At 36.3% G+C, this 11,328-nt stretch overlaps 1 protein-coding gene across 6 annotated transcripts in view; it reads right to left on the reverse strand.

The window, feature by feature from the left end:
- Elavl2 (ELAV like RNA binding protein 2) overlaps positions 1-7,306 on the reverse strand; it is a 67,975-nt gene extending 60,669 nt beyond the window's left edge. For 4 of the 6 annotated variants that reach the window (XM_027930917.3, XM_034635957.2, XM_027930909.2 and 1 more), the window contains exons 1-2: positions 7,235-7,306; positions 4,241-4,484 (exon numbers count right to left, since the gene is read on the reverse strand). In XM_027930917.3, coding sequence (XP_027786718.1) covers positions 4,241-4,484; positions 7,235-7,306 — 316 coding nt within the window. The remainder of the gene's footprint in view (positions 1-4,240; positions 4,485-7,234) is intronic. The other 2 variants (XM_027930915.3, XM_027930912.3) reach the window with 1 other exon arrangement.
- Positions 7,307-11,328: the final 4,022 nt, after the last annotated feature.

The raw sequence follows: 11,328 nt of genomic DNA on the forward strand, positions 1-11,328 counted from the left end.
CCTATAGTTTACATTGTTTGTCTACTTTGCATTTTATTTTTCCCTCTTGTGTGAAAGCTTCTAGGTGGAAGCTAATGGGGTCGGCACAAGTCCCACCTCAAACAATTCACGTTGTAAAAGTGAAGCATCACACCAGGATAAAACAAGCAATGCTCATTATCTAAAGCCTCTATAATTGTCTAGCTCTTCTTTCAGAAGAAAAGAAAAGTAACCATTAGAGAATGATCCATTCCGGAGTTCCAAAATACTAGCTACACAGACATACACACACTCAGGGAACGGCAGGTAGTCAGTAAAGTCACAACCTCAGAACTTTCACATTCAACATCTCTAGTCCTGATCCCCAAGAATGAACTCATCAGAGACCAATGCTGAGGAGAGACCAGCACCTGAATGCCTGCCACAGAATTAGGCACTGCAGAGACAGCACCTCTCCCACTTGCCCCAAGGGGACTTCCAAGGACACCAGCAATGCCCAAAATGGATGGGCTTTGAAATCACCTGGGAACTCTCTGAGAGCAAGGTCCAAAGGCATCCCATATATATATATTTTTTAATTCCCTTAGGTAAAGATGCGCTGATGGATTCAGGAGACAGTGCGCTAAAACATCTTAATTCAAAACCACAGATAATATTTCTAGGAAAGCATGGATGTTCTTGTTCATTCTATATATCCTTCAATCCTTTCCCTCATGAATCTTCTATCTTCCTTTCAAAAAAAATAGGCCCACAAAATCCCCTCCTCTTGTTGGATGTGTCACTATATCTTCATGGTTATGCTTAACTTTAAAATGAGTTCATGCCTCCAACAATAGGCTAAGAAGAAAATCCGAATAGAGAATCCTAAGACAATATTCTGAACACTTCTCTATGCTATGTAATAGCTGTGTAGCCTTGAACCAGTCATTTCACAAACCTGGGTCTCTCATCACTTGTTTGCTGGAAAGAGGTAAAAGGGTTGGCTAAGGTCACCTACAGGGCTTTTTGGCTCTACTCATTCCTTACAATAGAAAGTTCATTTCACTCCTCTAGAATGCAGCATCAGCAGGTGTCAACAACTTGAAAGTGATTTAAGAACTCTTAAGTATAGACCAACATCAGCTAAGCTGTGCAAGCAACAGTGGCTTTTTGTGATGAATGCCTATAGAGAGGAAACAGGCTGAGGCATAAAGCTGGGCACCAGCCCAAAGAGAGGGCCTGACAAACAGCACAATAAATAGAATATAGGCTAGAGAGAAGGTTATTGTATTTGCTTCTGAAGATATTTCCTAATGTACCACACCAATCCTCATTCTATCAAAATAGTGACATAATTTGCTAACACTGACAATTATATGCTCTCTTCTTGAACTTGGGAAAGAGGTAGGTACACACATTCCTAACTAGGTATTTTTGTATCTGGGATATAATTTTCTAATTCATCATTAAATTAGGTTTAAGAAAAGTGAAAGGAAGAATTTCAAATCACCTTCCTAATGAGTGATTCAAGTTTTCATATAACCCAGATAATTACTGTTCAAGCTGCTATAATATCGAAATACAGAAGTCTGACCCAGCTGCTCCCTAGGAGTTGAATAATTAGAGAGGAAACCAAGAATCCTGACCTGTCTCTAAAATATGTACTGAGAAACTACACAATATGGCCAATTCTAAACTCAATAGGGCAGGGTTCACATTCCCACAAATTTCCTTCGAAATCTTCCTAGAGGTGTTAATAGTAAGTCTTAGAAATATATGCCTACTTCGCAACATAAAACCACTCAGAACTCAGTATTTTATATGTACCATCTAACAGACTATTTTGTCCAATACAAACATTTATTTAAAAGTTCAGAATTTTAAAAAAACAATTCTAAGGCAATTTTTGCTTAAAGCTAAATGAGTCAGACCCTTTTGAAAGCCATTTTCACTCATACTACAAATAAGATGTCAGTAAGCTAAATAAAAACAGGGTTACAGAAGTAGAGGTATGCAATACTCACATGTAGCTTCTCAGTTTTCAAACTTATACTTCATTATCACTTCATTCATTTTATGAATATACTAGTATTTTATTGATGTGATCAGGTTAGGGAAGAATTTCAGATTAAACTGTCTGATAACTACAATGACTTCAAAAGCTTTTATAGCCAACATGTTCAGTGGAAATTTAGTGTTGGGGGACACCACCCACCCCTGTCAAATAAATTCTGTAATAAAATAAGGCTGGGTAACTAAATTGAATGGGTTTTATTTACTGCACTTTATAGTGTCTTTATAGTTCTTAATATGCTAATTATCTGCAGCATGTATAGAGAACTATTGCATTTGTCAGATTTTTCAATGGGATACTTATTTTGAGGAATAATTATGATTATCTCCTGAAGCTTAAAAAACATCCTGCAACTAGGTTATCAGGTATTTTAAAAAACTGTATCACAGTGGGGAAATCCATTACCTCCGTCTCACTGAAAAGGTAATGAGGAGAGGATAAGGGGTGCAGCAAATGGACAACAAATAATAACAGAGTTTTTCCAATATCTAGCTGGGATATCAGATTCTTTTATTTTTACTATTTATTTATTTATTGGTATTTGGGTTTAAACCAAGGGGTGCTTAATGTGAGCTATACATCTTTAGCCCTTTTTAAATTTTTTTTGAGACAGTCTTACCAAGTCACTGAGGCTGGCCTTGAACTGGAACTACAGGAGTGCACCACCAGACCTGGCCTTCATGCATTTCTATTACCACTGTTCACTACACTGAAGCTGGAGAGGCAAGGGTGTAAAGATGCAGAAGTCAAATTTATTCTATTATGTCATATAACTAGTAAAAGGTTTGTGGAAGAATAAGATAATTCAAGTCTGATTGGAGATAAGATTTGAAAATCTATAAAATGTTTCCCATAGCAATTGCTTAATACAAAGATGTAAGATTTAATATTTTCATTTACCATTCCTTGTCTCATAACAAAGAAATGTGATTTTATGCATTTAAGCATTTTTTTAAAACATTTTTTAGTTGTAGTTGGACACAATACCTGTATTTCATTTATTTACCGTTTTTATGTGGTGCTATGGATCAAACCCAGGGCCTCGCACGTACTAGGTGAGCGCTCTACCACTGAACCACAACCCCAGGCCCCATTTAAGCATTTTTAACGGTATATGTGGCTATTAAAACAAACCACATAATTTATATCACAGTCTTCATGCCATTTATCACATTTTATCATTTATGTCAAAGAGGTTAGCAAATGCACATGAAAATAATATTGTTTGCTAAAAACAAAATTAAAAAGAAATTCACAGAGATATGAAGGAGAGCCTTTAGTTCTCCACCTTTTCCAACTTTTCAAAAACTGTTTCTTTATAAATTTCACTATGCTGCTCAGTCTCATTTTGGAAAAGAAATTGAAAAATCTCATCCATCTGATTATCAGTAGTCAATAACAAAAGAACTTTCCTGATAATATCAATGCAAACTTTAAAGCAATATAATTGGTTAAAAATATAATGATTTGGTATGGAATGATAACGATCAGCTTTTGTTTGACTCTATAAATAAATTCCCTCTGTGAACTTTAATCTTTGGCTCAAGGAAACAGGATAGTGAGGCCAATCAAGTCCTGGTGCTAAATCTAGGAACTCCCATAGAGAGAATGATCCCTGAGGTCTTGATGACAGAACAGCCAAAAGTATTCTCTCAGAAGAAATCCAAACTGACCTGAGAAACAACCTAGTGTGACCCCTTTTCTGCATTCTACCTCACTTTACCAAGAGAACCCTGAGGCTAAGAGCTGACTTGTCCAAGGTCCCACGATTAATTAGGAGTTCATACTCCTGGTCTCATTCTTAACACTACACTCAGTATTCTTTACTGACTTCAAATCTTTAGTTTGGTATTTTGGGCTTATATTCAACGCAAATGAATATATATTAGCACTCAAATTTACAACATAAAATATGCAAGAGGCCTATGTATGCTTCATACAATCTTAATGTTTGCAATCAACTAGGGGTGTGTGTGTGTGTGTGTGTGTGTGTGTGTGTATGTATATGTGGATACTGCACTTCAAAATTTTCATGCTTTGAAAGGAAACTTAAAACTCTAAAGTTTCATTGTTCTGAACAATCAGTAACAGAAAGTCTAGATGTGAATAACAGCAGTGCTGAATGATTTCCAAATAGCATACTTGTTAAACTCTCATATCCTGAAACATAACCCTTTCAACATGAATTATCTATATAAAACTGCATACCTGTTATTTTGTCTCTTACAAGCTTACAGGACTCTATTTCACCAATGCTCCCAAAAAGACTCTTTAGCTCCTCCTGTGTCATGTTCTGAGGAAGGTAGTTGACTATTAGGTTGGTCTTGCTGTCCTCTGTGTTCCCAGAATCAACTGGTGACGAGCAGTTGTTGTTTATGGTGGATGGACCATTGGCTGTGTTATTGCAAGTTGGCCCATTAGACAGTTGTGTTTCCATGGCAGCAATTACCTGCTAAAAACAGAGAAAACAAGAAATGTCAGAATTCATATTTCACAACCTATTAGAGATTCCATCTAAGAGTTTAAACACTTGTCACTAAACACAAGTTATTCTGCTGAAATTACAACAAAGCTTCAACAAAAAGGGAAACACCTAATTTTTACTTCATATTAAGTTATTCAATTAAATATTGCAATTACATTTTCACATATATATTCCATACATGCACATGAGCACAACTTAAATCTTGTGAATTTTCTAGCATCACATTCTTGCTCTACTCACGTAGCCTCACTCACCTGCAGTGTCCAGAGTACCAGAGGGCAAAGAATGAGCCCTGGCTAAAAATCATACTAGAAAATAAAAGTGCTTAACATGCTACCAAAACAAACCAAAAAAAATGACCTACTAAATCTGAAGAGGATTTTCAATTAGCCTAAGAAGTTCAATATTCTAAAACTGACAGACATCCATTAACTTAAAATCAAGGAGCAAGAGTACTGTAAAAAATACAAATTTGTCAACATGTACTGTTTTGGTTACATATTGAAAATGTTTTTCATATTTGATTGACAATATCTTATACCTCACCATTGGTAGGAAATAAGAAAAATGTTATATGTTAGGGAATGAAAAGGATTTATAGGGTAACTTAAAAGTGAAGCTGTATTTTATCTACCTTGTAGAATGTAATAGGCCATTCTTGTCAATCTTGGCAGTTAAAGATCACCAACAAGGGAACTGAACTATAGCATCGAAATAAAAATCCCCAAACAATTCAGTATGATATTTTCCTTGACTGAGGAAAAAAAAAATATCCAGTCCACCAAAACAACAATGTAAATAAATCAATTTTTGCAAACAGACCAGCCCAAGGAATTTTCATTTTAAGGTATCTATAAACTCCAAATACCAGGTAAGTGACAGAATTGGGGGAAATGGCCTCAAAATATTCAAGCTACTCTACAAAAATCACTTATTAAGCAAATGTGGATCTAGTCCCCTAAAAACCAATCCTATTATTCTTTGAACAAGAATCATAAACCATAGCCCCAAGTTTTCCAAAAGCATTTTCCAATGGTTACCTAACTTTGGACAGCCAAGACTGTGGGGGAACCCAAAAATCAAAGCATCACTGAAAGGATTATCCTTTGCATTTCATTCAAAGCACCACTCAGTTCCACAAAGAACAACTGCTCAACGTGACAACTCTAAATTGATGGAATGCTAATTTTAGGGAATTTTTAATATAGAAAAGGCAAAGAATCTGAGGTAAAGAAAAAAAGCAAAGGAGAGGGAAAGAGGGCTACCATTATGACTAAAGAAAAAAAATTGTTGTTTTTAAAGTAAATTGCCTAAGAAAAATAAACGGGGCACATTAGTGGCTAAGAAATCTCTACTGTCAAGAGATGTTTATAAAAGAAGGCAACAAAGACAGATCGAGACTGGTTAACTAACCAGATTGAGTCTGGTCAGAATGGACAAGAAATCAGTGCTGTCAAGTTAAAATACAAAATAAAAACAAACAAAAAGACCAAATCCAAAATGGCTAGGCAGTATCATTAGTTACAACTTGTAACCTTTCCATGATTTCATCTCACTTTCAAAGAATTAGGTATTTGTTCTCCAAGCTGCAAGCTACCTTTTTCAGGTGAATATTTTCAGAGAATAATTTAAGGAGGTCAAGGAAAATAGAGAAACCTTTGGAAATCCTTAAGAAAAAAAAAAATCAAGTAATTCAAGATATGGGTTTTATTATACTTAACAAATCTATCTGAAAATTAGAAGGTAGGTTTCAGATTTCCTAATAAAGTATAACTGTTTGAGTTTGTTGAATGTTAGTGGACTGCCCTTCAGGGGGTTAACCTATGCTGAGCAGTTATGAAAACAATGAACTAACTACAAGATGAAAGTGCCCAAAGCCATTTAAAACAAACCACTATTCAAAAGTTAGGGTATGTGCAGAAGCTATGAAAGCTGTAAATGTGAGATTCGGACTAAAGCTCATTGGGATGGCATTTGAAATAAAGTGTTCACTGACTGAAATTAGCAGGATTTAGCAAGGACAACAAACACTCCTCACTTAATTGCACATTTATTTCCATGTTCAGGTGGCAAGAATGAGCTCCTAAGCCAACATTCAAGTGAACAGCTGCAGTAGGCTGTGTGCACTGAAAATTACAGCATCTCTCAGCTATAGGACCATCTGCTCAGAATAAAATGATACTAATGTGCTATATTTTACAAATAATGCATATTCCATTGATAGGCTCAACACAACTGTTCACAGAATGCAAAGTCTTTCAACAGTTACTGGGCAAATAATTTCCAGCCAGATTTACAATTTCAACTTTTTTTTTTTTTTTTTTTGAGCATCAGGAATTTTAAATAAGTTCAAAATGTAGTAACCAAAAAAATACATAGTAAACAGAATGTAAAGAATTACGGTAACTTAGTATTCAGACCATACCAAAACTTTTTGTGTTTTTTTTAAAAAAAGCATGTTGTCACTCTTTTGAGTCTGTGCTAAATCCTAATTTAGATTATAAAAAGTTACATACAAGAGTATGGTTCTGATCTACATATACCACTAGTTAAAATTGCAATGTGCTTTAAATCCTAATGATGGCCATACCATATAGGTTAAATATAAGAACAATTAGTATGCCAAATGAAAGGTTCAAGTGTTTGGTATGGCCTCAGCACTCCTGCAACATGCTAAAAAAAAGTAGCCTACAGAATTTAAGAAAAATCCCACAGACCCCAGTCCAAGGCTCTGCTGCCCACGAACCACTTCTAAGCAGAGAAGCCACATCACACAGTCTGACTGCCATGTTAGTTTGGAGTTGCCGTCTGCAATATGGACACAAAAAGTACCGTATGTTAGATGAGCAAGATAATGCAACAAATCAGTTTGTACAAAATTTACAGTGATTGTATTGATATTCCCAGCACGTCCATGCAGTGTGGCTTAATTGAATTTGAGGCAATTCCAATCTAATCTTTCTAAATTCATTTTAACATGTAGTTTTCTTGCACAAATGTAAGCATTTTTAATTAAGAGCCTGATTTTAAAACAATATTAGCTAGTTATCTTGGCATCTATCCTAAAAACTACCTTAAACCATCCCTCAAAAATTAAAAAATAAAAAAAAGCAAAATACTGCATGCTGTCCTTTCTCTTAAGGGCGTGGGAGAAGGGAGGAAATGTGAATGAAATTTTGTAGTGAGAAAAAGCGATCATGCAATTCATAAGTGATTGCTTTACATAAAAGTATGCTTTCCCCAAAATATCAAAAGGGCATTAAGAGAAGCTATATCTGCCCCACTGTTACATTATACTACAAATGATCCTTAATCCTGGGACTTAAAATTAAAAGTGAATGGAAACCCTGTGAGGTTTTTCTGCCACTATAGTCAAACTATTCTCTAACAGTTTCACTGAGAGTTGTTCACATATACTAAGAGGCAGTAAACCAGCATCTTTCAATTGAAATAATTGGACCAATAAATAGGATTGTTTGGAGTAATGTTTGTATAGGATGTCAGCGCTGTCCCTGAACAAAATCAAATGAACATTTTTTAATATGTAAATTGTAAACCCAGCACGATTTGAAATTAGTGCTGCCATGAGGCCTCCCATATAGTTAATGGGCCATTTACCACTTATTACAACTTGCCCAAATACTAAACAGAGCCATGATATTGGCACAAAAGCCAAAGTTTACTTTTCAGCCATACACGCAGATGCTTTAAATGGTCAGTATAATAAAAAAAAAGTTTTTTTGATTCTTTGAAAATAGACAATGAATACCAAAGGAGGGCCAAAAATGTCCCTTATGTTTATAACTTAAAATTTTCATTCGATATTTCCATGGCTATTAAGTGATTCATTCATGATGCTAGGAAGTACAGTAATAATGGGCAATGATGGATTCCATTTTCTGGCATCTACCAAGAGGGTTTAACATACTTTTACAGGATGCCATGAAAATGTTTTACTCTTCTTCCCTTCTCCCACTGCAGCCAGAAAATTCGGCCTGACTCTGTTCTTTATTTTCCAGAAAAACTACCTATAGTCAAACTGAACCTGTGAAAAAGTAAAAAAAAAAAAAATTAAAAAAAAGTGCTTTATATCCATGAAATACTACAACAAGAACCCAAGTGTGGTTAGACCACAGGACGAGGGCAAAAGGACCACACCCAGCAGGTTAAACCAAGCCTAGACTTATGTCCAGAAAATCCTTGGGAATGAATATCTAAACATCCCTCACTACATAAAAACCAGATTCAAATATAATGGCCTTAGTCCCTTGTGTTCCATAGGAGGTGGACAATAATGAGCTCATCTATTGACACCCCTCCTTCCGAAAGCCCCAGGGATATGAACAATCACTTTACTGAACCAACTAGCTAGGAAGGCTGTGTATGGAAAATGATTCTACTGCACTTTTACATTTCAAACACCCCAGACAGTATCTCCGCTTGAGGCAGACACATACCTTTATGGGAAGTTATAAATAAGTTGCTCACATGGCCCTTACCTTTATGCTGGCCAACAATTCAGTTACTAAAAATGTAAAGCTACTTCCCCTTCACTTAAGGACAGGCGATTCTGCTCTACTCAATCTACCACAGACAACTGGGCTGTGTACTATTTATAGATTCCATTGGCTCTGAAACTCTTTGGAAGGAAAAAAGGCCATATTCTACTGAAACAGAGCCATTAGTTTCAAGACTTAAAAAATAATGTTTCAATATATATTTGCCTCTTAATTTAGAGATCAATTGTGCCAATTCAGACTGGTTTTCCTCCTATCATTCTCTATATAGTAATTTATGAAAAGACACTTTAGCACAGCTCAATTTAGAATATTCTACATCTTTGTGGGCTCCAAGAGATAATAATGAGGTATTAGTTTGGTGGGAGCATGGATTTTAATTTGCAGGGAGAGAGGAAGGCAGTCTAATTTTTTTCACAGTCACCAAGTTTACTTCCAAAAGGCTATAGAGGCTTTTTAGGTTGATTTTTCTTTCTTTCTTTCTTTCTTTAAATGGTCCACTGTGTACTTCAATATCTATAGTTTCTTGCAAAAGTGGAATTGTGGGACTAATGCTATTACTTTAGTTCTCCTATCTGGCAATACTAAGAATTAGAGAAGTTGAAGTGGTCCAATAGTTCCTGATCACATAAAAGATTTCTTGAGAAGTCTCTATCTCACAATCATTCCTAGTTTTAGGGAAAAAAAAACTCTGAAAGCTAAGACAATCAGCTTCTTCACTATTTTCAAACCTTCAACAGACAACCACCAAGAAAGACAAGACTGCTAACCAAAATCATCTTAAATATATTCTCAGAATTCTCATTAAATTCACTTGGTATAGTATCTGAGAAGTACAAGTTTCCACAACCACATGATATAGTAACCAGAGTTCTGTAATTAAAGGCTCAGCAAGACTGGAGAGATGGCCACTACACAGCATTTGCTAAATCTATGCAGTTGATACCCACTCCATTGCTATGGTTACCTTTCTAATCAGGTTCTCACCCTCCTCTGGACCACCAGATTAGAACCTCTAGAAAGGTCCTTCCTCACCCCAGTGCAAAAATCAGCCTATTCCTAGGAGGATTTTCTTAAACCATCAATGGCTCCCTATTACCTATCATTTACCTGTAAGTTACTCAATGGAAGTGGTATAAACACCAGTGAGCCTCTACAACTAATCTTCCAGCCTGCTTATTCAGGGACCTAAAAATCAAGAGCTCTTCCTTCTCCCTCCAAAAGTCCAGTGCTTCACTCCCTGCCTTTGCTCATGCTATTCTGCTTGCCTCCAAGATCCGCACCCCAATCCACCCTATCCCCATGTCAAGGGTCTGTGCAGGCAAAGGATAAAAATAGTTTCTTCAAAAAAACCTAAGGACAAACCATATCCTTAATTGCATGCAAATCTGGTAGCTTGGTTTTCTACCCTACTTCAAATATTTCATACCAGAGATAATTATGAAATCATACTTTCAATTTTTGGCGCATCCCACCAGCCAACCTCAGCCATTTAAGTCCAGATTTCTATTACACATTACAACAAAGGAAACCATTGATTTTTCAAGCAATCAGTTGTATGGTTTTATTTCAAGAACCTGTCTCACCAACTTGCCAACTCAAAAACATGGAAGCCAGGACAAATCCAAAATCATGACATAAAGATGTTCCAAGCTTCTGACAAGGTTATAGAGATGTGTCATGTGAGATTTTGATATGATTTTAGGAACAAGAAAGAAGAAAAGGTAAATTCAGAAGAGAAAAAAAAAAAAAGGAAGGGTTTTTGACACAAAGACATTTAGAACACAGGGTTCAAGTCATGGCTCTCAATCTTATGTTGACTAGAAAAGCTTAGGTAAACACAAATGAAAACAATCTCTGTAAAGAATCATGGCTAGAGGCAAGGACAAGCATCTCCCAGAGTTGAAAGGTACTGTGTGGCTAGTGACCTTGGTCTCCACACTAACTTGCAGCCAGAAGGTTCTCCATACCTAAGGTAGCACAGCACCAGGTCAGGGCATTCCAGTGCCTTCCCTCTGATCACATCAAGTCTCTCTCTCTCTAAAGGCCAAGTTACAAGGTGAGCTGAAGACATCTGTCTCTCAGATTTAAGAACTAAGCCCAGCAAAAAGCAAAAGCAAGAAAACCCACAGCCTTGGCCAAGAAGCATCTTCCTTTAGGGAACTTGAGGCAAGAAAGTAATGCACACAAAGCAAGCAGAGAAATCATCACAGAAGCTCACAGGTGAGCACTGGATAAGTAGCCCTTTGGGTCCTTAGTCTGGGGGACACCATTCTGAACAAACACTTTATCTT

The sequence above is a fragment of the Marmota flaviventris genome, chromosome 13 (genome assembly GCF_047511675.1).
Source record: "Marmota flaviventris isolate mMarFla1 chromosome 13, mMarFla1.hap1, whole genome shotgun sequence".
In the NCBI taxonomy this organism is placed as follows: Eukaryota; Metazoa; Chordata; class Mammalia; order Rodentia; family Sciuridae; genus Marmota; species Marmota flaviventris.